The following is a 27,646-nucleotide window of genomic DNA, read 5'->3' as shown; positions in this document are numbered from 1 at the left end:
TTTTTAACTGTAATTATGTTTAGAGACCAGCGCTAAATCTATTCTAACTATGGTTTCTTAAAAAGTATTTTTGAAACTATATTTGTTTATTCCCTGCGTTAGTTGTTAAATGAAAAATTGTATTTTATTTTTGTGTGATGATGTTCTTCCTGCAATAATAAACATTTAAAAAAAAAAAAAGAATTTGTCATCGGCCCGAGAATGATATCAAATGGGAGTCTCAACAGTGGTCAGTCGTACAGCCCAACAATGTCATTCAACACCTCCTCCCAATACCTAGCGAGTTTGGGAAAGTACCCAGGCAGGTGCAAAAGGGAGCCTGTTCCCCCACATCCACACCAGCAGTACTGAGATTTAGGGGGCCATTATGATGGCGGTCAGACGAGCATCTGACCACCATTGTTGCAGGATTTGGACCGGCCAGCAATTAGTCGACGGTCCCACTCACCAGATTAGGATGCGATTGCTGTGCAAGTGGTCGAAAACATCCCTTTTCCAATTGCGGCTTGAGCTGTGACTTGGAAAAGGGTGCAGCACAAGCCGTAATTGAAAAAAGGATGTTTTTAGACATCCATGCACTGTGTGCCTGGCACTATGTGGTGCCTGGCACACATTGCATGGATGTTTAGAGAGATACCACATGTTCCCCCCCTGGCCACATTCCAGTGGTCCACGGGGGACGGGGCTCTGCTTGGGGCCCCCAAAGCCCTATCTGACTGTCTGTTCATGATGGTGGGATCCCCATGAACATGCAGGTGAAAGTGGATATCCTAATCCCTACAGCGGTGCCCCAGCAAGCAGGCACCACCCCAATGTAGGGATTAGGAACCCGACCACTGTCCCGATAGGATCTTTGATCCTGTCAGAGGCAGCGGTCTTACCCCCCCACCACTGTGAACGGACCCGCTGCATTGTATGCAGCAGTCGGAACAATGCACTAGATGGCAGGCAGACTGCCATCGACGGCCTGTTGGTGGTTGTCCACCCACCTTCGTAAGGAGGGCCTTAGTGTTATTTCAGATGAGTAATGTCTCTGGTATATAGTACTAGTAAGAGACCAATTTTATTAGTGTTCTTTTAATGGCTGCACTGGCCGCTGTGGTGTTTGCTCTCTAAATTACGGTATTCCACACCCTGGTGTCCAGAGCTCTCCGCAGCTCCCTGTCCCATCCCTTCTGCCGTGCTGACTTCCCATGAGTCTGCCCCTGTAGGTGGTGCCTTTATAGATTTTAAAACTTTACTTGGGAGTGAAAACTCCATATCAAAATCATTGACTAAATGTATTAGAGAACTCTTGTCAAAAATTGGTTTGAATAGCAGTACATTCTTTTAAAAAGCAAGACAAAGTTCAATGAATATTAATAACAACATAACAAGAGCACATATGAGAAACAGTAACTACAGTGAGAAGAGGAAGTATCTCTGAGCCCGACTGCAAAAGATTTCACAGATTAATCTCGATGAATATAACCAGATATTAAAGTGGAGTAAATTTAGTTCTTAATTTGAGCCGGTGGTTTCCGGTGCTCAGCACCAGCACTTAATCTTCAAAACTGGTGCTTCTAGCGCAAACCAAACTCAATCCAATTGGCACATTTTTCCTGAGCACTAGTTAAGGACACACTCACTTTTTGTAGGCACAGGAGATTAAGTGATTTGCCCAGATTGTTGAGCCAAGACTCTATATTTTTACCCCAGCTCCGAAGTCGGCAGCTCTAGCCATAACACCACATCCTCTCCCTATTCATGGTTAGTAGTTGGTCCTGTTTTCAGTGGCGCTAACAGGAGAAATGGGCTGTGCAAGCTCTTACAAGTGTGACAACTCGGACTATTACAGGCTCCCAAAGCTATAAGAATGACTTGGGTGGCATGTAATAGTCATGTTTAATGTGCATTGGATCAATAATCAGCTGTTGTTGTGGTCATCTCTAAATTAGTCAGTTATCGCCACCTTGTGGCAGACTGACACAAGCACTGGTGTTGACAATTAAAGGTCGGTACCGAGCACCGGAAACCCCCGGCTCAAATTAAGCACTACCTATCACAATCAGTGGCAGAATAAGGTCTTGGAAATAATGAACACAGAAAAGATCCCCATGACATTGGAACTAAGAGGGAAGGATTTTGAAAAAAAGATGGAACCCGTCTGGGACTGTTTGCAAACGAATTCATAGAACTTACATGCCCCAAATCCATTAAGGTAATATGACTGATATTCCATAAAGCGGCATTATGAGCATGATTGCAGTAGTCGTGAATGTGAGCAGAACGTTGAACTGACCACCAAAAATGATCAATTCATGCAAAAAAAGCCCTACAGAATAATATATATGGACTCAGCCCGGTCTGAGAGTGGCCAGCGGGCAATGCATAATTTCGCCCGGTAGCTTCTGGTGCTCTGCATCGGCACTTAATTGTCAACACTGGTGCTTGTGACAGTCAGCCACAAGGTGGTGCCCTTTGGCTAATTTAGAGATGACCACAACAATAGAAAATTATTAATTCAATATTCAAAAAAAATGACAACTACCTTTCGCCTAAGCCATTCTTATAGCTTTCGGGGCTTGAAATAATCTGAATTGTTACACTTGTAGGAGTGTGATGGATAGTAATTGGGTTGTTACTATCATTGGCAGCACGGCACGGGCACTAAGTGGTACAAGCTGCAGTGGCCTCCTGACGAGAGCCTTGACTCAAATTTTTTTTTTACAAACTAAGCACTGCGTATGGAGGGGAGATAAAGGGTGCAGGCTCCTTTTTTTAATATAGATATATATTTTTTAATTCCCTGATGGCAATCAGGATGTAGGTAGGTGCATGTGTGTTGTTTTCTTTTCAATCCAAATAAAAATAACTGATTTATAAATTTTGATACTTAGGGGTATATGTAAATGTAAATGTAAATGTATAGGCATTTATATAGCGCACTACTTACCCAGAGGGTCCCAAGGCGCTTCGACCGCTGCGAAACCCTTCCTGGCTTCCCTGAGAGATGGTCCCTTAATGGGTATCTCCAGGGTGAGACCAGGCATCCCTGGCGGTCTGGTGGGGCCGTTAGTGAAGATGAGGCAAGCTAATGCCCAGAGTTGCCGAGTGTGATCGCTGATCAGAGTGGGCACCGAGGCGAGAGAATTATCGAGTCCGCTGACCCTGGTCCAGAAACCTGCCGCGCCGGGAATCGAACCCTGGTCCCGGGTCGTCCTCTGCTCTCGGGTCTGCCGCCTCTAACCAGTGAGCCACACTACTTCACTGTTCTTGTACAAGCCCCTATCGCCACAGGAACGTCACTTTTCAGGAAGTTCCTGTGGCTATAGGGCTTCGCCTTATTTACAAGGCAGCGTTAAGCCACCTAACGTGGCTTAAAGCTGCCTTGTAAATAACACCCCCTTTTACGCTATGCTTAGCGTGAAAGGGATGGGCAGTGGGTGTTGTGGTGGGCGTTCCACTGCAATATCCATTGATTTTGACACTGCCCCATATTTACAGGGGTGGCGTAAAACAGGAGGCAGCGCCAAAATTAAGCCCAGGGAAAACTTGGTCTTAACTTGGCGAAACAAGGAGAAATGCTTTGTTTCTCCTCGTTTTTGCTTTGGATTGTTTATGTGTAGAAAGGTGTCCCTTCCTGCACGTAAACAATCTTTAAAACATTTACATTTTGTAACTTCCATGTGTGCTGCATTAAGCAGCACAAATAGAAGTGATAAAACGCCATTTCAAGATTGTTTATGTACAGGCAGGGGGGGCCTTCCTACATATAAAGATTCTTCCCCTGCACGCAGACACCCTTGCACTATGGTTCAAGGGTGCCTGCATTGGCGCTAAGCCGCTAAACTTAGTGCCAGCGCAGAGGGAAAGGAAAGGCTGCACCATAGTCTTGTAAATATGGTGCAACCTTGCGTTTCTGTAGTGGCGGAGTGAGACGTTAAGCCTCACTCCCCCACTTCTTTGTACATATGCCCCTTAATGCAATTTGCATTGTGTTCTTGCTTCTTCAGAAGTTAGCATATGCGTTCACTTGCAATAAAAAAAATAGAAATCAAAAGTTCATTATGAGATTTTATTACTGATTAATGTTGTACATGATTCATAGCAGTGACAACTGAGTTCCTAACAATCTTAACAAATCAATTTCAATTGTTGCACAATGGTCAATCTCATCCTTCAAAAAGGCTATCATACAATAGTGTAATTAATGTCTGTGCACCTCGGCTATATTTATCATTGTCTCATACCTGTATTATGCACTTTGTTTGATTTTTTTCTTCTCAGTTCTAATTTTTTCAATTATTGCACAATGTCTGGAGTCACCATTCAAAAGGCTATAATTCATTACTGCTGATGAGTTCTATGTACTTTGGCTCAGTTAATGTCGCAACCCATATAAAGCACATCACTTATCCTTTTATTCTCAGTTCTCGTTTTGATTACCTCCCATTTGTGTGCTAGGTCATTAATTACTTCTTACCGTTTACTCAGTTTCTAGCATTCTTAGCTGTGGAACAGCTAGTTCTATTCCAATGAGAGAGGATTTGTTAGCTTGTCTTGCTGCTAGTCCTTGCCACACCCCGCGGTGCATGCATGTAATATCAGGATGTTGGGATCCGTTTGCAGTTTTTTTCATCTAACGTAGTGTGTTTCCATTGCACAGCTCTGATTTGGTATGGTAACAACCATTGCTCTGTCTTCCATTTTTACACACCAGGGGACCTATTTATGGGCTGGTTTGTGTCGCTCTTGCACCACGCAACGTGGTGCATGAGCAACGCAAACCATACTTGTGAATTATGAAGCCCTGCAAGGCTACTTTGCATGGTCCTGAGTGGCTCCATAAATATGGAGTAAGGCAATGTAGCACAAATCGCTGTGTTGCCTAACTCTGCCCTGGTAAGGATGTACCATGCAACTTCTATGGTTTTTAACACATTCCCAGATTTACCAGAACTGGTAGACCAGGGAAACGGTCCAAAAGATACGCTTTCACAGGAGAGGCGTAACGAGGAGAAATATCTTTATTTCTCCTCTCCTTGTTACTTCGTCTTTCTATGCGTACTGCATTCAGGTCTCCACTTACAACTCAAATCACCACAGCCATCTTGTCGTCCATCCACTCCAGGGTACCCACGAACCCTGCCCCCACCATCTTTTCAACCTCAGAACCAACCCAATCAGCACGGAGCTCACAGGCATCCTCAACACCTCCATCTCCACAGCACACTTCCTGAAAGGATGGAAACACGCAGAGGTCAGACAGACCCTCCTAAGGAAATCCTCTGTTGATCCTAGCAACCTCAAAAATTACCGACCGATCGCCCTGCTCCCCTACCCGCCCAAAGTACTCAAGAAAACCATTAACCGATAGCGCACCGAATACCTAGAACATGACCACGTCCTCAATGCCTCACAATCTGGATTCTGTGCCAACCACAGCACTGATCGCTGACACAGACACATCAAAATTCTCCTAGACCATGGAGAAACTATTTCCCTGATCCTCCTAGACCACTCTGCTGCATTTGACACCGGCTCCCATCACACCCTATCGACAGACTCTACAACTTTGACCTACAGCAAAGCACCCTCAAGTGGATCGCCTCTTTCCTTACTGGATGTGCACAAAGCATCCGACTGCCTCCCTTCCCGCACACAAGGACATCATATACAGTGTACCACAAGGATCCTGGCTGAGTCCCACCCAGTTCAACATCTACATGGCCCCCTCTCGCAGACGTCGTCAGATCCCATGGACTCAACACAATCTCCTACGCAGACAATACACTACTAATTCTCTCATTCACTGAGGGCACCTCCAAAGCCAAAACCAGCTTCTGCAATGCCATGACCAACGTAGCCATGTGGATGAGAGACAACTGCCTCAAACTCAACTCCGACAAAACAGAAGTACTGCTCTTCGGGAAGAACACCTCCAAAGGGATCACAGCTGGTGGCCGGCAGTACTCGACCTACACTCACACCTAACGCCCATGTGCGCAACCTCAAAATCCTTCTTGACAGCCGACTGACCATCAAATGACAAATCAAAACAGTCGCCTCCTCCTGCTTCCACACTCTCCGCATGCTCCACAGAATTTTCAGATGGATCCCAATCAACCCCAGAAAGACCATTACCAGGCCCTCATCACTAGCCTCCTCACCTACGGCAACGTTCTCTATGCTGGAATCTCAACCCATTTCCTCAGAAATCTCCAGACCATACAGAACACTGCAGTCAGAAACATTCTGGGCCTCCCCAAACGGACTTACATCACTCCACACCTCACAAACCTCCATTGGCTCCCTATTCAGAGAAGATGCCAGTTCAAGATCCTCACACAAGCCTACAAAGCTCTTCATAACCAGGGACCTTCTTACATCATCCACCGCCTGAACTTCCATCCGCTCACTAGACACCTATATGCTCTGCCTCACTTAACTTTGCACACTTCCCCCGCATTCGACGCAGCCGAAAGCTGCTCCTTCTCCTACATCGCTGACAAGACCTGGGTTGTCTCTTATTTGTTGACTTAGTTTACCACTTTCTTTTTCATTTGATGATACTTGTGAATTTGTTACAATGTCCTATTGGCAACTAGTCATCCTCGTCATTGTTGTTGGTTCTCTCCTTGAACTTCTTTCATCACTGCTTGTGACTGATTGGCAATAAATAATAGGTGTTTTTCTATTTACACAAAATTCCTGTCATGTGTATAAGATATCTAATTAATAATCCATGAGGGCCCTTTTAAATTTTTTAATTCTTTATTTTTCAATAGTTTCTTCCTAAATGTGGCAATTCTGGTCTTAATAGACTCTAAAGGGTTTTTGCCAATGTTCTTACTTTTTGCAAAATTGAAATGAGCAAAACTAGAACCGAAAATAAAAAGGTAAAACGATGTACAAAATATAGTTTTGAGACATTAAATAACTGAGCTACAGTGTAGAGAAACCACTAATGGAAATGAATGATAGTCTTTCTGAATGATGATACTGACCATAATCAACAACTGAAATGTATCTGATAAAGTTGTCATGATCTCAGTTATCACTGCTTTGAATCATGTGCAACATTAATCAGTAATTAAGCCTAACAATGAAATTAATTAACACTGCGTATCGTTTGATAGTAGGAGGTCACATATACATACTCCAGAAGAAACACCAAACAGGTGCAAACACATTGAGTTTAAAACTGTATGTGGAGGTGTGTTCATAAGAGGAAAAGTCACAGCACAATCCCTGTAATGAAGAACTCAATAATTAGTTTGAATAGGAGACATTTAAAAAAGCATGATAAAAATCGATGAATATGAATAATGGGTGTAGAAGAGAACTCTCTGAGAATCAATAAGTAGTTTATACTGATTATCTTGATACATTTACCAAATATACAAGAGGACTAAAGTTACACCAATAGCAATAACTGATTTGGCTTGTGAAGCTGGTTCTTTTGTGGTGTGTTTGTGGTACTTTAACTGCCTCCAAACAGCATAGTGTTTCATATGCGAGGCTGAATGTCTTACCAAATCAATTGGGTGACATTTGGGTTTTTGACATGCACATTGATATACATGCAGTATGTAGGTGAGGAGATTGGGGTGATAGGTGCCTTGGAGGCTCAACAATAGCCATCCACTGTCCTTTCGGACTGTGTAGGATTTCTGCTAAGAGTTCTGTCAGTGTATTAACAATATTACAGAGTTTCCGACTGATTGAATCATGGAATCCACGCATATCAACATTTCTTGGCACCATGATAAATTAGATAAAATAAGATGCACTGTAGATGTTCTGTACACACGTTGATTTTGTAGAATTTGATGTAAGAGTCACACAGGCAGCAGTAAGGGGTAGTGTTTGGCATTACTAAGGGTGTCTAACTAAAATTATAAATTGTACAGGGGAGGTTTCAGGCCTCTGTTTTCAGGACTCTCAAAAGGGTGAAAGTGTCATATATAAAAGCAGATATTCCATGCATAAAATTGTTAGTATTGTTTTTATTTTCATCTATTTGTTGTATTCTTCAGTGTCAACCCTGGTCTGTGAGTGTCAGAGCACTGCAGGTAAGTCACTATGTCATAGACGTTCAAATGCAGTAGAAGAGAGAAGTACAACAATTTCACATTTTTTAATTATACAGATAGACAATACACCATAGGATCAGACAAAAAGCAGTGAAAACAGAAAGAGGAGAAAGAAGCCTCATTGTCAGATTATAATGAGGTTAATTCATTTTTTTGACAAAGATGAGCAATGTAACAACATACTGGGTTATAAATTCTTGTCATCTCTCCAAACATGTATTCCTCCAAACTTTAGAATTATCTATCTGAATCTGCAAGCCCATTTTTTTAAACCAATGGATTTTCTTGTTGTTTTATATTGCAGCTTCAGAAGGCCCTGTACCGCAGGATCGGTATCATGGAATATATTTCGCCATGCTTCTAGCTGGAGTGGGATTTCTCCTTCCTTATAACAGCTTTATTACAGATGTAGATTACTTGCATCAGAAGTACCCAGGTAGGCCTCTGTTCAGGAATACACCTTAATCTCCACTGTGATAAACTTGATTTATTGGGCTCATGTTAAAAAAGCATTTCCTGTTGTTGAATATGCCTTTCTTTTGTCTTAGATGTGAAGTACTGATGATTTTCCAGATTTGATTCACAAAGTGTTTTCTGTATGTTGGTGTGCCTGCTTCAGACTTAAGTGTGATTTACTCAATCATATCAGAGAATTAGTTATGCCTACTCTAATCCATAACTTACAAAGCTTTTTTATCCATGATTTATAATTTCTTATTTATTTATTCATTTATTAGTTCTGTGTTTTCTATAGCGTGAACCAGACGCTGAGTTTGGTGTCAGAGCGCTTTACATTTCAATCATTTCGATGTCAGCAGATATCCAATTCTTTCACAACCATAACATCTCTATGTGTTCCGCTAATATTGGCAAATATTTGTCCATACACAAAAATATAGTGAGGAATAATAGAAATCATTAGATTACACTCAAGATTGACTTGTCATACTTCAATTATAGGAGTAGAGGCTCGATATTAAGCATGGGCGGAAATTCCGTTACGCTCACGGATTTTGCGGATTTTTGGTAAATTCGCAATCCGCGAGATTCGCGAATTTCCCGCAAAATCCGCAAATTCGTACGCAGCGGATTTTTTTTCTTTGGGGTGTAAGTTCGCAATTGCGAACATGTAGGTGCGGCGGGCAGCAACAATCTCGCACTTGCGAAATTACAAAAATTGCAATTCTGCACAAGAAATCTACTAGCAAGCAGCATAGACCTTCTGAAAATGATTATTTTTATCCGAATAACTCCTCAGGTTGACATTTGCCTGCACTTTTTTAGATTTGAGGCCTTTTGATTTTCTTTGGATAACTTTTGAATTAGAAATCAACTTTCTCATATAAGCTTGGTGGGGCATTAAAGTTGCTGTAATGCTGCTCTGCAGAAAAACGAGTTTTGCAAAAGTGAAAGCAGGTTCAAAAGTTCAAACTCATCATTAGTAACCATTCCCTGTAGTGCTTCCTGACAAGGGCCCCTCCAGAGTTCAGTTGCTAGTTGCAACAATTGTATGACCCTGCTTTGACCCTCACAGCAGGCTCATAGAATAGCTACAAGTAGGCCACAAAGGTCCTGGAAAAAAAATTGCACTGCAACAGAAAGCAAATTACAGATAAGGAAGCAGGTGCCAGACTGGAATTTTAAAACAGTGACACATTAATAAATCAACCCCAAATTAATTCATGTCAGTTGAAGCAGGCAGGTGTGCTTGCTTTTTCCCCCCATAATCTACAGTGATGATGAACCAGAGGGTGGCATAAGGCATTGATGTACCAGAGGGTGGCATGGGTAAAACAGAGGGTGGCAGGGGTGAAACAGAGGGTGCTGGGAACCTATGATGATGAACCAGACGTAGAAACAGCATAATCGTGACCGTTGCGAGCCGACATGTAAGTTCGCAATTGCGAACTGTTACAAAACCCTCGCGAACTGTCAGAAATCCTTGCAAACTGGCAGAAACCCTTGCGAACACCAAAAAAAAAATCCGCAAATTCCCAGTTCAGTTGCTAGTTGCAACAATTGTATGACCCTGCTCTGACCCTCACAGTAGGCTCATAGAATAGCTACAAGTAGGCCACAAAGGTCCTGGAAAAAAAATTGCTCTGCAACAGATAGCAAATTACAGATAAGGAAGCAGGTGCCAGACTGGAATTTTAAAACAGTGACACATTAATAAATCAACCCCAAATTAATTCATGTCAGTTGAAGCAGGCAGGTGTGCTTGCTTTTTCCCCCCATAATCTACAGTGATGATGAACCAGAGGGTGGCATAAGGCATTGATGTACCAGAGGGTGGCATGGATAAAACAGAGGGTGGCAGGGGTGAAACAGAGGGTGCTGGGAACCTATGATGATGAACCAGACGTAGAAACAACATAATCGTGACCGTTGCGAGCCGACATGTAAGTTCGCAAATTGTGAACTGTTACAAAACCCTCGCGAACTGTCAGAAATCCTTGCGAACTGGCAGAAATCCTTGCGAACACAAAAAAAAATTCCGCAAATTCGCGAGAATTTGCGGATTTTGCGGATTGCGAGTTCGCAAATTCGCAAAATTCGCGAACGCCAGATTCGCAAAATTCGCCCATGGTTACTCGATATTCAAGTTTGTAAATGATTGTATCTTGCATCGAGAGGTGAACAGTTTCTTTGTTCTTTATTAGGAACGTCGTATTGACATTCCTATCCATAACTACTTCGACGTCCCTGCTGGTCGTTATGGGAGATATTTACCCATCAGAAATGACTTAGTCTTCTTTTTGAATCGAGGAGCGTAGGTGATTCTTCTGATATTCGGTGGGAGCGAATTACAAATCCTTGGTGCTGCTTCCGTGAATGCTCTATCGTAAGGTTTTTTCTTACGGAAGAGTGCTGGTTTCAGTAGAAAGTCTTCCGATCCGATCCCCTTGAGGTTCTAGAGCCTCCGGATAGCGCCATTTTATGAGCTAGGTAATGTGGAATTTTGTGATGTTTTGCCTTGTGAGTGATACAAGCAATTTTTAGCTCTATTCTTGCTTTGTATGGTAGCCAGTTGTCGGCTTTCAGGTGAGGAGTGATGTGGTCGTATTTTCTTGTTTACGTTATAAGTCTAGTTGCTGCATTGAGACACGCTTTTAGGGGTGCTGTTGATATCTTAGGGAGTCCTGATAGGGTTTCGCATCCATATTCAATTTTTGAAATGACCAGTGCATGTACTGCCAATTTCTGATCATCAGGATCGATGAGTGACTTCAGTTTTCTGAGGTAATTCAGATGAAAACGGGTGCTTTTTGTGTTGATGTGTGCTCACATGTTTAGATCTTTGTCCAGTGTGATACCCAGGGATTTGATTGAGTCCACTATAGTAGGGACACCATTTAGTGCTGTGATCAACTTGCTCCATTCTTTGATCTTGGCTGTACTTTTAGGAGGAGAGATCAGGAGGAATTCATTTTTTTGTGAGTTGAGCTTAAGATGATTGTCAGCTAGCCATTCAACGGTTATCTGGAGTGCACGGTTCATAGTGTTGTTTTCTTCCAGGGATGATATCTTCATATACAGCTGGGTGTCGTCAGCATACATGTGAAATGAAATGTTAGCCTTATACAGTACTTCAGTTAATGGTTCGATGTATAGGTTAAATAGTGAAGGGGATAGTGTTGATCATTGTGGGACCCTAATTTTAATCGGAGATGGTGGGGATAGCCTGCAGTCTACCGGGAATCTTTGCAATCTGTTCTCTAGGAAGGAGTAGAACCATTTCAGTACAGTTCCTGATAAGCTTATCCTATTTTCCAGGCGCTCTAATAATTTGGGATGGTTTACTGTGTCAAATGCAGATGATAGGTCTAGAAGGATCAAGAGACAGGTTTCATTATGGTCGAGTGCTAGCAAAGCGTCATCTACTATGTGTAGGATTGCTGTTTCCGTACTATGGTTTGGTCTGAACCCAGAATGGTAGTCATTAAGTTGCTCAAAATCAGTAATGTGTTGACTTAACTGATTGTGAGCATATTTTTCTAGTAATTTGGCTAGAAGGGGAATGGTTGTTACCGGATGAAAGTTGTAAGGGTTCGATGGGTTCTCCATAGGTTTCTTTAGGAGAGGGACCACCTGTCCTGTTTTTAGGCAGTCCAGAATTGATCCTTGGGCTAGCGATTCGATAATACTCTTAGTCCAGTAGGGGATGACCATATGGTTGCAGGAGGGCTAACATTTAGCCGGCAGCAGGTTATTGTAATGATTATTTGGTTTTAAAGAAAGTAGAATTTTGGATATGTATAAACCCAAGAAGAAAGAATTTTCTGCAGCTCTATAAATCAAATTTATATTTATCCTCTGCAGAAACCTAAGTAAGGGATCATCATGGGCTAGTGTTTGAAATTTCAGAGGGTTTGAGTTCAAGATTGGTCCACCTCAAGAGGCTGTAAAGTCATAAGAGGAGCTGAAAGAAATCTAATAAAAAACTTTCAGAAAAAAGGGGAGCTAGGAAGGAAAAGCTCCTTAATGAGGACATTGTTGAACTGCCTGAGCCATAATGCTTCCCTGAATATGTCATTGTCAGTCATTGACTTCAGCCCTTTTTCTTTTGTTCTTATGTATATCTTTGGTACAAGAATGTAATCCCACCCATCTCCACTGCACAGCTGTGTTTCAGACCATCTTGGACTGTGTCAACCATCCCTGGTTGGACCTGTTCACTTCAGTAAGTCTCTCTCCCCCATTCTGCTACTCCATCGGGTTCTATAGAAAGTCGGGGAAGACAGGGCTATTGGTGGCTTCATCGTAGCTTTGCAGATCTTGGTTCCCCTTCCTATGTAACCTTCCTACCAGGCCTACCTGTATGCTCTCAACCACTACTTTTCCATTATAGTTTCTGCCACTCTTCCTTGACTGCTGCCTGGGAGACAGGGGTTTGAGAGGAATAACTGTCAAACCATGTGTTGTTCTCAAAATGTGACCCTTTGCATTCAATATTCTAGGCCAGGTTGTTCTCAAGGTATATGCTCTGGGCTGTTCTTTAGTTCTATAACCACGTAGTATTTTTCCCTTTATCAATGGAAAACTGGCCTTGTAATATGAAACCTCATTTTTTCATGAGTGGTTAATAGTTCTATGTGCTGGCAGTTGAGATATACCCTGGTGGTTTATTGCTAAAGCTTCTACAATCATTGCTTCACTGAAACTTGAATTTGTGACCTGTTATTGATATACCACAACATTAAACACCAACCACATGATCCTAGAGGCGTGCTGCATTGGTTACAGGATGGATTTTCTGGGCTACTTGTCTCCTCTTTTTATAGTCAGTAGAGGGTATGCTTGGAATTTGAGACTCTGTTTTCCAATGGGTTCAACTTCTACAGCGCATGGGCGGTTATGTTAATAAATTCCCGGAGCATCATTACATTTTTCACTCTTGAAATTTGCCCTAGAAGTTACTGCCTCTTTTAAATCCTTTGATTAGATAGATCATGAGGTTCCTTCCACTTATGTCTAGGTGTTGGTTGCTACCTCCACAGGCCACAGACTTAGTGAGATTGGAGCCTTGTGCTACGAATCTTTTATCCATTTTACTTCCCAAGTTTTCTGTTTTTTTGCAGGCAGGTTCCCATCTTCCCAGTTTTTCTCATGAACCTATCTTGCCTGAGGATGCCCCACTCCATTCCATGGTCATCCACTGTGCTGGGTCCAATTGCCTTTTCTCAAAGTTGAGTCTCTTTAGCCACCTTTGCTCTTTCTGGACAAGGAAAGACGCCTTCCACTTCCATAGTGAGTTATTGGCTTGCTCTAGTCAAGGGATGCTCCACTCCATTCATGTCTACCTCTTAGGAGGATTTTGGGGGCCTCCGTTTGGCTGGGTCGGTGTTGGTTCAAATGGGTTTGCTCACAGACCGCAGAGAATTTGACTACGGACATCACCTGAATTACAAATTTGATTTTGACAGAAAAAACGACTTTGCCTTGTAAAAGCCCACGGCCTAAATAGGCCAATTGGGCGACACAAGTGTCGGCTGTCCTTCTAAACTGTGAAAAATGAAATAAAACTTAACACGTTAAACTTTCAAGGAACTCCTGGACTTTCCTATGAATCTTTATTGACAATTGTGAGGGCACAATCCTCCACCTTCCTGTATATTGGTTCACATGGTATATGGCACGGACGGATGCTTTGTAAGGCGGTGTGGGCAGGAGGGAACCTTTGTTCACACAATTTGGGAGTGCACGATCATCCAGAGATACTGGGGGGCGGTAGCAAACCTTATGGAGGAAGTGTTGGGGCAGCAGGTAGACTGCAACATTAAACTGGCCCTCCTAAACATATGGAGCCCTACGGACCTGAACCCCAGGGAGCGTACTTGGGTCACCTTGGGGCTGACGGTGGCAAAACGTAATATTGCAAGACTATGGGGAGCTCCAAGTCCTCTGTGTAGGCAATACCAGGCAAGTCAACGTCGTCGCCTCCTCCTGCTTCAAGACCCTCGCAATGCTCCGAAAGATCTTCCGCTGGATCCCCACTGGAACCAGGAAGACGGTCACCCAGGCCCTCGTCACCAGCCGGCTGGACTATGGGAACGCTCTCTATGCTGGGACCACTGCCAAACTTCAGAAAAGACTCCAGCGCATACAAAACGCATCCGCACGACTCGTCGTGGACATCCCCCGACACAGCCACATCTCCGCCCACCTGAGAGACCTACACTGGCTCCCCGTCAGCAAGAGGATCACGTTCAGACTCCTCACCCACGCACACAAAGCTCTCCACAATACGGGTCCCGAATACCTCAACAACCGCCTCTCGTTCTACACACCCACTCACCAGCTCCGCTCCACCAGCCGCGCCCTCGCCACCGTTCCACGGATCCGCAGAACCACCACCGGAGGAAGATCCTTCACCTACCTAGCGGCCAAGACGTGGAACACCCTCCCCACCCACCTACGACTGACCCAGGACCATCTCGCCTTCAGGAAGCACCTCAAGACCTGGCTTTTCGAGCAGTAGCGGACCCCCCCCCATCCAAGCGCCTTGGGACCCTCGCGGGTGAGTAGTGCGCTCTCTAAATTTCGTGATTGATTGATTGATTGTGTATTGATGCCTAGGGTAAAGATATGGACTGGTGCCTGGTCACAGAAAAGTCTGTATATGAGGCCAGGGGGTGCCCGAATAAATGGACACAGATTTGGGGGCTGTGGAACACCCACAGAGGGGAGATATGTGAACCGTCAAGATCAAGGGAATATGTTATGGATGGGACCTGAATATGCTTTACTGGAACTGACTGTGTTGTCTGTGACCGCTATGTCTTCAGTATTACTTGTAGTATATCAATATTGCCATTGTATATGTACTGTGATATTATCATTGATCTTGCCTTGTTTTCAATAAAAAAAGATTTATTAAAAAATAAAACCCTCTACAGGAGATCCATTGAGGTAGGATATCCTACTTGTCATTCTAAAGAAAGGAAGAGTGGTTTGTGGCCAGTCGCAATTAATTATGCCACTGTAAATATCCACCCAAGAACCAACTTAATGCTCGTATTATTTAATGTTCATCTTAAACTTCTCCTTTCATCAGAAATGTAGTAGACCGTTCTTGTATCTTTCATATGCTTGATCAACAATCGAATAAACAAAATTCCCTGTAAAACTCCATGGGATCAGATTCCTGGTCCCCTTCATCCTCCCACTGAGGCAAGGGCTGTTTCCTGCAGCTCTCTTCCCTCAGATATCACTACTCTGCAGTCTTCTAACTTCTCTCTTATATTATCAAGCTTTCGGCTGAGACCAACTTCCCACACAGAAGAACTGTATTGTATTGTTCTATAGTTGATTTTATGTAGGTTTCATAACCCTGATGAGGCACCATGCTGATGTTTACATCCATGACAAGTACTAAATATGACGATGTATGGCTGAGTAGTCATGCTTAAGTAACAGTGTTAAACGCTCATGACATGTCACCTAACCTGGTAGGGACTCCAGGTGGGCCACATTTCTAGACATAAACTAACCATTTAGAATCATCAGGGATTGCTCTTGTTATTCCGCCCTTCGTAAAGTAAGCATTTGAACATAATCCTTTGGTGAATACCTTACTAAATAAAGTCAAAGTTTTGAAATTGAAAAGTCACTTAGATAATAGTAGTTGAGCAAATTAATAATTATATTTTAGCATTCAGGCCTTGCACACTTCACCCACGTAATCTCAAACCATTGCACGTCAAGCATTCTGTCCAGCGTTTTATCTCGACAGGAGTAGAGCGGAGACAATTTACTCTTTTTATGCTTTATCTGCCAGCCCTACCAAAATAATGCTACTTAGTAAGCAAGTATTAGGGTCTGGAACATGCCAGTCCCTTTACACATGGAGTCCACCTTGAGGCTATACTTACAAGTCTAGATTGGCACATAACTATTTCTCTATAGGTTTGTACAAATTGCCAAGTGATATCACCTCAATACTAGGCCATTTTAGTTGTTGAGCTTTGCCATCTATCACTGGTCCCCTCACCTCGTCCCAATCCCCAAGGTGCTCTTATGTGCACATTCCCATTTCAATCAATTACTGTCTTAATAATGTAACAAGAACACCCTAAAGAATGACCCTGTCTGCCCTCCACCAACATCTTCAAAAGCTGTCCTGAAGAAGGGCCTTCTCCATTCAGGAGGCACCTAGAGCCACCACCCTTGCCTTGCCACTATCCTCAAGCAACTGTATTACAGCCACCCTTCTATAGATGAACCTTTAGTGTCCTAATGTACTAAATTGTAACTCACCTTCTTGCCTTCAATCCACTATTCTAGCTGGTTATTACATTAATTGTACTGTCTTATTTTGATGCACCATAATCTGGAAACAAATAGGAATAAAGCATTTAAGACCCTTTGTAAAACACCAGTTCTGTTTGTATAATTCTTTTCAAGCTTCCTTTAATTGTGAAGGTTTAGTTTTGCTTTGACTTTTTCTGATGGGCTACATCACTTTCTCCTTTCCAGGCACTTCCATCGTCTTTGACATGAGCATGACCTACATCCTAGTAGCCTTGGCGGCTGTCATTCTGAACAATGCCTTGATGGAGATGCTGAGTCTACACACTCGAATCACTGTGGGTGAGTTTATGCTTTGGCGTTACCATTTAACTCTGCAGCTTGTCCAGTATCCCCTCAGATCAGCTGGGACTTCAGTAACGGTTTTCTATTTTTACATTGATTCTGCTTCATGGGTATTTACCCCACAAACAGGAAATTGAAGGAAATTGAATACCTTTTAGTGCTATATCTCTCAATGTTTCCATTATATAACCATTACTAATTCATTGAATCAGGAAGCTGTTATTCAAAGCACTTTTTTACAATATGTTCTCAAAACTGGATTGCTAACTTAAAACTACACCCGGATTAAGCATTAGGCCTAGATTAGTTTAACTAAATGCCTAATCAGTTCTTGCAAAACCTGTACTTTCATATTGAGTACTGATCGTTATATTTATGTATTGCTTAATTCCATACTCAATGTAATATGTTACTGTGTAGCAATATAGGTACTAATACTTTATTACTATTTACTACCACTTTAATTATTTCACAGATTTTTTTAACTGCTATTGTATCAATGTTCTAAATAGAATTATGGATGGTCCATCTCATGTATACCATTTGTTGGCCCTTTCTGACCCACATATGTCTGGAACATAACAATGTACAGGTTAATCTGAAAATATCTACCAGCTAACAGAGATAAGGCAAGAAAAACCTTTATATTTAAATTCATCCAGACATATTCTCATGCATGCTATATTTGATCAGTATGTAGTCACATATACAAGTAAGGCAGTTGGTTGCTGATGACATACAAAACTGGGTTCCCTTAGAACAGTTAGATTATTTACAAAGCCATAACTATCAGACTGGTTCTCTCTTTGAAGTCAAAATAAAGGATTTGCTCCTATTTTATTATTCTCCCCGACTCCTCACCAAAGGGCCGGGAGTCTTTTTTATCATCACTGTTTGGTCTAAAAGTGAATAAGCAATTACTATTAAATATTCATGCGCATTGGTCCTAGGAGGGGAAGAATGAAGAATTGCGTCTTATGTGCTTTCAACTGATAGAAGAAACCTTTACAGCTTTCAATGGAATGTAGATAATCATACAGGGGTTTTCGAAGTCAAGTTAAATGTTCAAAGAGAAAGAACCAATTAAATTAAATTAGATGAGAGAATGAATGTGGGCACTGACATAACTCACTTAAAAGTATATGTGGATGAATTGGGGTTATGATGTAAGAACGAATCTCTTGTGGAGAATACTTACCAAGGTTCTCCCACAATGAAAAATCTATGAAAAGAAAAGGTAAGCCAATAAAGAATATAACTATTTTTGCCTTTGATATGAATGGGTAATTTGTTATGTTACATTGATAATTACTAAGTTATGGCTAGTGTTTAGGACATTTGTATAAATATGGTTAGATTCACAGCTTTTGTGTGGATTACAATAGTTTTAGGAGTATTGTGAGGGTTAGTGAAATGGGAGGGTGAAGATAAAGGATTAGGTTTCAGGGTCAGGAAAGAAATTCAATAGTGTTAGTGTTTTGTTAGGGCAAGGGGCAGCAACTTGAAGCCTCATTTAGAGCAGGGTGTTAATGGGCCAGCTACCGACAACTGGCAGATTCCACACCCACCCTGCTACTGCTCCCCAACAACAATAAAAATTGGGAAAAGTATTGTGTTTCTGATGGCAGAGTTACAGCCTGCTGTGCCATCACAAATACCCTCACTGGCTCAGTTCTGATTTGGCTTCTGAAGGCTCGATCTAAGTAGGGTGTGCCTTTTCACAGGCCGTTAGGTTTTTTCTCCAATCAAGACCCACCATGTATAACACAGGAGTCCTGGGCAGACCAAAAAAGATAATATCCCCATGTGGTAGGAGAAAATCCCAGCATGTCACTGACATTGGTACTACAATTCCCAAAACCAAACTTTGGGGATTTGGCTTTCAAAATGGAAAAAATGCCGTCCAACCTACCAAACCTTACTACTGTTGCCATAACCACCAGACTATTTTGACAAAATAACAATACAGACATAGCACAATACTTAAAAACTGGCTGAAAAGCTGCTAATAAGCCAGCAGAGGCACTGGCTCCATTGCCCCATTTTTTGCTTACCATCCCACCTGAGCCTAAATTAGGCTCATGGGGTTATTAATTAGGATAAGAATTATAGTAAGGTAAACGTTTAAGTCAAGGTCAGGGTGAGGGTCAGGTATAGAGTTAGGGCTAATGTTAATTTGAATTAGTGTTAGAGCACGTATTGCAAAACAAAATTTCTTTTGAAGGGGACATTGTAGCAGCAGCTTTCTTGTTGACAATGGGATGCAAATTAGCGAAGTCATTTTAGGTCTTTCATTTTAAGGAATTCTCTAATATGTTAATTAATTTCCTTGTGTGTCTGAGTCATGACATTGATCAAGCGGGATTTCTATAGCACAAATTTAGCAAGGGAGCAAGGGTGAGTTGAGTAATATTTGAGTGTCATGACTCTTGCCTGATGAGGACAAGATTGAGTAGTGGTTTTTCACACAGGAACTTTCTCTAAAATCCCTGCGTCCGGCATTCCCTGAACTGGTTTTGGTCTTAGTCGCACCTTATTTTCTTTGTCTTTGCGTAAGTAATGACTTTGAGTGGGATCTTGGTGATCATGAACAATTTTACATCCTAATTTGATGAGAGAGCATGTAACAGTTCTGTGAATATAGGGAAATTAACCTGATGAGCTAGCCATTGTGCAATCCTTACTCTTCACTCTTCTTCAAATTGATCCCTTGCAGGTTACCTCTTTGCCCTGGGTCCCCTCCTCTTTGTCAGTATCTGTGATGTCTGGCTGGAGCTCTTTTCCAAAAATCAAGCCTATGCCATAAACCTCGCGGCAGTAGGAGTAGTTGCCTTTGGCTGCACAGGTAAGTGAAATCCTCCAGTGAAGAACTTCAGAAGGGGAGTTGGTGATATGAAGCAGTGGGTAGATGTCTGTGGTTAGTGAAAGACTTCCAATTTTTTGGAACATGTTCTTTGTGAAACCTCTTACAGGGCATCACTTTGGAAGTGCTGAGTCGTATATTTCTTGCCATGTGGGACTATCATTCATATATTTCTTATTTCATGAGGTCATTAAATCCCAAGCCCCATTAATTCAACTTCCTCTTGCTGCCTTCTAGTAAGGTTTCAAAACATTCAGGGCAACAAGTTGGTCTTGATGGCAATACAAGGCAGTGCATTGATGGCAGCAGAGATGGGGTAAAAAACTAGTGTGCCTACTGTATTTAATGCAGTGACCTTTTTTTACTGACTCTCTCCATCTCTTTTGGATTTTTTTCCTGGGCGTTCTTTCCATGTTTTCTAAACCCCTGCTGAGTAAACACAGGAATGGCAAATATATGTGTTGACCAAAATTGGTAGCCCACCAGCCCATCACATCGACTAAGGTTTTTTTCCTCTATTTTCTGGGAGAGTAATATCAACTTTATTTAGAGATCCCTGCCTATGTGCTAGGTTTAATGGCCTGCTTAGTATTCTTTTTAATATCTCAAACTTCCATAGCAAGAGTTTGTTTAAGGAAAAACAAAACATCTATGTCTCATACACTCAAGGAGTTGTCTCCCTGTGTGTTTTGCCATTGTTTGTTTTCTCTGCCTGGGTCTTCTGAATCTTCTTTTGCTGGGACTTTGTTTGGCCATGGGTCAGAGGATCCAGTGGCACCGGGGGAAACATAATGGTCCTCCATCTATCAATTTTCTGAGGGAACTCCAACTCCGTCAAACTTTAAATTATCTCCTAAGTCCCTTTTGTAAGAATCTCAGAAGTCCCATTTCTGGCAATAACAGGAGTTACTTGATGAAATGGTATTCCAAGTTGTGCATTGATTCTGCACCATTGGGCTGTCACAAGAACACTTATTTCTGGTAAGAAATCTGGCATGCAGGCTTCTGTGCAGAAACACTAATTCTCACAGTTACTCCCCATTTTAAGCCACCAAATGGAGTTATTCAGCACCCTGGAATCACAGCGCTCTGCAGTATGGTGCAGTGTTTCTGCATCCAGAGTCGAAGCTAAAGTGATGGCCCTGGTAGGAGGAGGTAAGCGATGAGATACACCAGCAAGTCTGTCTTTCTCATCACACTTGTTAGGAATGCAGATTGGCAGTAAGTAATCAAGCCACTGATGATCCCGGGCTGGTGAATTGTCTCGATTTCTCTTTTTACATAAGCAAAAAATCCTTTCGAAATGCCACATCTAATTAAGCGTGAAGTTTAGAAATCCTTAATCCTGCTCTATCATTTAATAACTCCTTTTCAATGAGAAATGTTTTACTGAGACTGATAGTGAGAAGATCCTCATTGAGTCTGGATTAGTGTCAAAACAGTATTAAGGGATTAGACAGCTAAGGCGAATGAATATGCTATAGTTTTCCAATGCTTACAATAATGCACCAGAAGGAAGCCATTTAGCATATTAAATAAGGAGAACTTACTGGAAAGGAGAGAGAGGAGTGCCTACAATTATTGGAAAAATAAAAAGGCCCCACTTTAAGCAATATGAGCTAGATGTACAAACCCAATTTCTAGCAGCAAAGTCTGCGATTCCCAGAATAACAGACTTTACAACGCCACACTCCGATCCTGCAGTATATGAAAGGTACTTCGCAAGTCGAAAAGTCTTTCCAGATCTCAAAGGTCCTTTGTGACTTATTACAAATTGCACAGAGGAAGGATGTGAAAGGAACATAGCCCACCCCTTTGCAATTCAGTATACTATGGGCCTGATTCACCAAGGTAAACTTACACTTTCGAGTACGTTTACTCTTTTTTGGTGCTCACAAACTACGATTTAATAGTAACCAGGGTCAGACTGGGACATAAAAAAGACTCAAGCACCAAAATAAAAGTAGCCCCCATTGGCAAAGCATATAGCAAAAAAATGGTAGTAAAAAAACACAGCCCACCTGGCACTAAAACAGGCCTACAACTGCTAATAAAAAGCCCACACACAGATCTGTCAGACCAACCAATTGGGGACTACCTGATTGCCCTATAGACCAGTCCAACACTGATAGTAACTTTACGACTATGGAGATTCTGCAGTCGGGTGGAGAACTCTTCACCTAAAAAATAAGCCTGCCCCATCTTTTTATGATACAGAAAAGGGGGTGGTGATGAACAGAGTGTCTGAATTAAGCAGACCACTCTTACCCAGTCCAAAGATCAGGGTGTGATCCATCACCGTTTTTTAGCTCACTGCACCATCCCAGCTCAGAACCTGGCTATATGCAAATTAGTCTCTCCCTGGCCCAGTGCATCATGGGAACAGGGCAGACCAGACAACCAAGCCAATTCTTCACTGGAAAGGAGACAAGCTTCCGGGGACCGGTTTCTGGCATTTCAGCCATCGTCGGCCCGGCTTGCTTGAATCCTGATGGTGCAGTGAGCAAGGGACTCATGTCTGAGTATACCCTGCCACACCTATAGTGGCCAAAAACGATACAGAAAAGGGGGTGGTGATGAACAGAGTGTCTGAATTAAGCAGACCACTCTTACCCAGTCCAAAGATCAGGGCTTGATCCATCACCGTTTTTTAGCTCACTGCACCATCCCAGCTCAGAACCTGGCTATATGCAAATTAGTCTCTCCCTGGCCCAGTGCATCATGGGAACAGGGCAGACCAGACTACCAAGCCAATTCTTCACTGGAAAGGAGGCAAGCTTCCGGGAACCGGTTTCTGGCATTTCAGCCGTCGTCGGCCCGGCTTGCTTGAATCCTGATGGTGCAGTGAGCAAGGGACTCATGTCTGAGTATACCCTGCCACACCTATAGTGGCCAAAAACGATACAGAAAAGGGGGTGGTGATGAACAGAGTGTCTGAATTAAGCAGACCACTATTACCCAGTCCAAAGATCAGGGCTTGATCCATCACCGTTTTTTAGCTCACTGCACCATCCCAGCTCAGAACCTGGCTATATGCAAATTAGTCTCTCCCTGGCCCAGTGCATCATGGGAACAGGGCAGACCAGACTACCAAGCCAATTCTTCACTGGAAAGGAGACAAGCTTCCGGGGACCGGTTTCTGGCATTTCAGCCGTCGTCGGCCCAGCTTGCTTGAATCCTGATGGTGCAGTGAGCAAGGGACTCATGTCTCAGTATACCCTGCCACACCTATAGTGGCCAAAAACGATACAGAAAAGGGGGTGGTGATGAACAGAGTGTCTGAATTAAGCAGACCACTCTTACCCAGTCCAAAGATCAGGGCTTGATCCATCACCGTTTTTTAGCTCACTGCACCATCCCAGCTCAGAACCTGGCTATATGCAAATTAGTCTCTCCCTGGCCCAGTGCATCATGGGAACAGGGCAGACCAGACTACCAAGCCAATTCTTCACTGGAAAGGAGACAAGCTTCCGGAGACCGGTTTCTGGCATTTCAGCCGTCGTCGGCCCGGCTTGCTTGAATCCTGATGGTGCAGTGAGCAAGGGACTCATGTCTGAGTATACCCTGCCACACCTATAGTGGCCAAAAACGATACAGAAAAGGGGGTGGTGATGAACAGAGTGTCTGAATTAAGCAGACCACTCTTACCCAGTCCAAAGATCAGGGCTTGATCCATCACCATTTTTTAGCTCACTGCACCATCCCAGCTCAGAACCTGGCTATTTGCAAATTAGTCTCTCCCTGGCCCAGTGCATCATGGGAACAGGGCAGACCAGACTACCAAGCCAATTCTTCACTGGAAAGGAGACAAGCTTCCGGGGACCGGTTTCTGGCATTTCAGCCGTCGTCGGCCCGGCTTGCTTGAATCCTGATGGTGCAGTGAGCAAGGCACTCATGTCTGAGTATACCCTGCCACACCTAAAGTGGCCAAAAACGATACAGAAAAGGGGGTGGTGATGAACAGAGTGTCTGAATTAAGCAGACCACTCTTACCCAGTCCAAAGACCAGGGCTTGATCCATCACCGTTTTTTAGCTCACTGCACCACCCCAGCTCAGAACCTGGCTATATGCAAATTAGTCTCTCCCTGGCCCAGTGCATCATGGGAACAGGGCAGACCAGACTACCAAGCCAATTCTTCACTGGAAAGGAGACAAGCTTCCGGGGACCGGTTTCTGGCATTTCAGCCGTCGTCGGCCGGCTTGCTTGAATCCTGATGGTGCAGTGAGCAAGGGACTCATGTCTGAGTATACCCTGCCACACCTATAGTGGCCAAAAACGATACAGAAAAGGGGTGGTGATGAACAGAGTGTCTGAATTAAGCAGACCACTCTTACCCAGTCCAAAGATCAGGGCTTGCTCCATCACCGTTTTTTAGCTCACTGCACCATCCCAGCTCAGAACCTGGCTATATGCAAATTAGTCTCTCCCTGGCCCAGTGCATCATGGGAACAGGGCAGACCAGACTACCAAGCCAATTCTTCACTGGAAAGGAGACAAGCTTCCGGGGACCGGTTTCTGGCATTTCAGCCGTCGTCGGCCCAGCTTGCTTGAATCCTGATGGTGCAGTGAGCAAAGGACTCATGTCTGAGTATACCCTGCCACACCTATAGTGGCCAAAAACGATACAGAAAAGGGGTGGTGATGAACAGAGTGTCTGAATTAAGCAGACCACTCTTACCCAGTCCAAAGATCAGGGCTTGCTCCATCACCGTTTTTTAGCTCACTGCACCATCCCAGCTCAGAACCTGGCTATATGCAAATTAGTCTCTCCCTGGCCCAGTGCATCATGGGAACAGGGCAGACCAGACTACCAAGCCAATTCTTCACTGGAAAGGAGACAAGCTTCCGGGGACCGGTTTCTGGCATTTCAGCCGTCGTCGGCCCGGCTTGCTTGAATCCTGATGGTGCAGTGAGCAAGGGACTCATGTCTCAGTATACCCTGCCACACCTATAGTGGCCAAAAACGATACAGAAAAGGGGGTGGTGATGAACAGAGTGTCTGAATTAAGCAGACCACTCTTACCCAGTCCAAAGATCAGGGCTTGATCCATCACCGTTTTTTAGCTCACTGCACCATCCCAGCTCAGAACCTGGCTATATGCAAATTAGTCTCTCCCTGGCCCAGTGCATCATGGGAACAGGGCAGACCAGACTACCAAGCCAATTCTTCACTGGAAAGGAGACAAGCTTCCGGAGACCGGTTTCTGGCATTTCAGCCGTCGTCGGCCCGGCTTGCTTGAATCCTGATGGTGCAGTGAGCAAGGGACTCATGTCTGAGTATACCCTGCCACACCTATAGTGGCCAAAAACGATACAGAAAAGGGGGTGGTGATGAACAGAGTGTCTGAATTAAGCAGACCACTCTTACCCAGTCCAAAGATCAGGGCTTGATCCATCACCATTTTTTAGCTCACTGCACCATCCCAGCTCAGAACCTGGCTATGTGCAAATTAGTCTCTCCCTGGCCCAGTGCATCATGGGAACAGGGCAGACCAGACTACCAAGCCAATTCTTCACTGGAAAGGAGACAAGCTTCCGGGGACCGGTTTCTGGCATTTCAGCCGTCGTCGGCCCGGCTTGCTTGAATCCTGATGGTGCAGTGAGCAAGGCACTCATGTCTGAGTATACCCTGCCACACCTAAAGTGGCCAAAAACGATACAGAAAAGGGGGTGGTGATGAACAGAGTGTCTGAATTAAGCAGACCACTCTTACCCAGTCCAAAGACCAGGGCTTGATCCATCACCGTTTTTTAGCTCACTGCACCACCCCAGCTCAGAACCTGGCTATATGCAAATTAGTCTCTCCCTGGCCCAGTGCATCATGGGAACAGGGCAGACCAGACTACCAAGCCAATTCTTCACTGGAAAGGAGACAAGCTTCCGGGGACCGGTTTCTGGCATTTCAGCCGTCGTCGGCCGGCTTGCTTGAATCCTGATGGTGCAGTGAGCAAGGGACTCATGTCTGAGTATACCCTGCCACACCTATAGTGGCCAAAAACGATACAGAAAAGGGGTGGTGATGAACAGAGTGTCTGAATTAAGCAGACCACTCTTACCCAGTCCAAAGATCAGGGCTTGCTCCATCACCGTTTTTTAGCTCACTGCACCATCCCAGCTCAGAACCTGGCTATATGCAAATTAGTCTCTCCCTGGCCCAGTGCATCATGGGAACAGGGCAGACCAGACTACCAAGCCAATTCTTCACTGGAAAGGAGACAAGCTTCCGGGGACCGGTTTCTGGCATTTCAGCCGTCGTCGGCCCGGCTTGCTTGAATCCTGATGGTGCAGTGAGCAAGGGACTCATGTCTGAGTATACCCTGCCACACCTATAGTGGCCAAAAACGATACAGAAAAGGGGGTGAATATGCTATAGTTTTCCAATGCTTACAATAATGCACCAGAAGGAAGCCATTTAGCATATTAAATAAGGAGAACTTACTGGAAAGGAGAGAGAGGAGTGCCTACAATTATTGGAAAAATAAAAAGGCCCCACTTTAAGCAATATGAGCTAGATGTACAAACCCAATTTCTAGCAGCAAAGTCTGCGATTCCCAGAATAACAGACTTTACAACGCCACACTCCGATCCTGCAGTATATGAAAGGTACTTCGCAAGTCGAAAAGTCTTTCCAGATCTCAAAGGTCCTTTGTGACTTATTACAAATTGCACAGAGGAAGGATGTGAAAGGAACATAGCCCACCCCTTTGCAATTCAGTATACTATGGGCCTGATTCACCAAGGTAAACTTACACTTTCGAGTACGTTTACTCTTTTTTGGTGCTCACAAACTACGATTTAATAGTAACCAGGGTCAGACTGGGACATAAAAAAGACTCAAGCACCAAAATAAAAGTAGCCCCCATTGGCAAAGCATATAGCAAAAAAATGGTAGTAAAAAAACACAGCCCACCTGGCACTAAAACAGGCCTACAACTGCTAATAAAAAGCCCACACACAGATCTGTCAGACCAACCAATTGGGGACTACCTGATTGCCCTATAGACCAGTCCAACACTGATAGTAACTTTACGACTATGGAGATTCTGCAGTCGGGTGGAGAACTCTTCACCTAAAAAATAAGCCTGCCCCATCTTTTTATGATACAGAAAAGGGGGTGGTGATGAACAGAGTGTCTGAATTAAGCAGACCACTCTTACCCAGTCCAAAGATCAGGGTGTGATCCATCACCGTTTTTTAGCTCACTGCACCATCCCAGCTCAGAACCTGGCTATATGCAAATTAGTCTCTCCCTGGCCCAGTGCATCATGGGAACAGGGCAGACCAGACAACCAAGCCAATTCTTCACTGGAAAGGAGACAAGCTTCCGGGGACCGGTTTCTGGCATTTCAGCCATCGTCGGCCCGGCTTGCTTGAATCCTGATGGTGCAGTGAGCAAGGGACTCATGTCTGAGTATACCCTGCCACACCTATAGTGGCCAAAAACGATACAGAAAAGGGGGTGGTGATGAACAGAGTGTCTGAATTAAGCAGACCACTCTTACCCAGTCCAAAGATCAGGGCTTGATCCATCACCGTTTTTTAGCTCACTGCACCATCCCAGCTCAGAACCTGGCTATATGCAAATTAGTCTCTCCCTGGCCCAGTGC

The 27,646-nt window shown here is 43.7% G+C and overlaps 1 protein-coding gene across 5 annotated transcripts in view; it reads left to right on the top strand.

Annotated features, from left to right (window-relative positions):
• The window catches only part of SLC29A4 (solute carrier family 29 member 4), a 218,918-nt gene that overhangs the window by 132,241 nt on the left and 59,031 nt on the right, over positions 1-27,646 (top strand). For all 5 annotated transcript variants that reach the window (XM_086940687.1, XM_086940688.1, XM_086940685.1 and 2 more), the window contains exons 3-5: positions 8,383-8,514; positions 17,058-17,171; positions 19,891-20,019. In XM_086940687.1, coding sequence (XP_086796813.1) covers positions 8,383-8,514; positions 17,058-17,171; positions 19,891-20,019 — 375 coding nt within the window. The remainder of the gene's footprint in view (positions 1-8,382; positions 8,515-17,057; positions 17,172-19,890; positions 20,020-27,646) is intronic.

This window comes from Lissotriton vulgaris, chromosome 10 (genome assembly GCF_964263255.1).
Source record: "Lissotriton vulgaris chromosome 10, aLisVul1.2, whole genome shotgun sequence".
Classification (NCBI taxonomy): Eukaryota; Metazoa; Chordata; class Amphibia; order Caudata; family Salamandridae; genus Lissotriton; species Lissotriton vulgaris.
The sequence above is the reverse complement of the archived record's forward strand: the minus strand, read 5'-3'. Positions and strand labels throughout refer to the sequence as shown.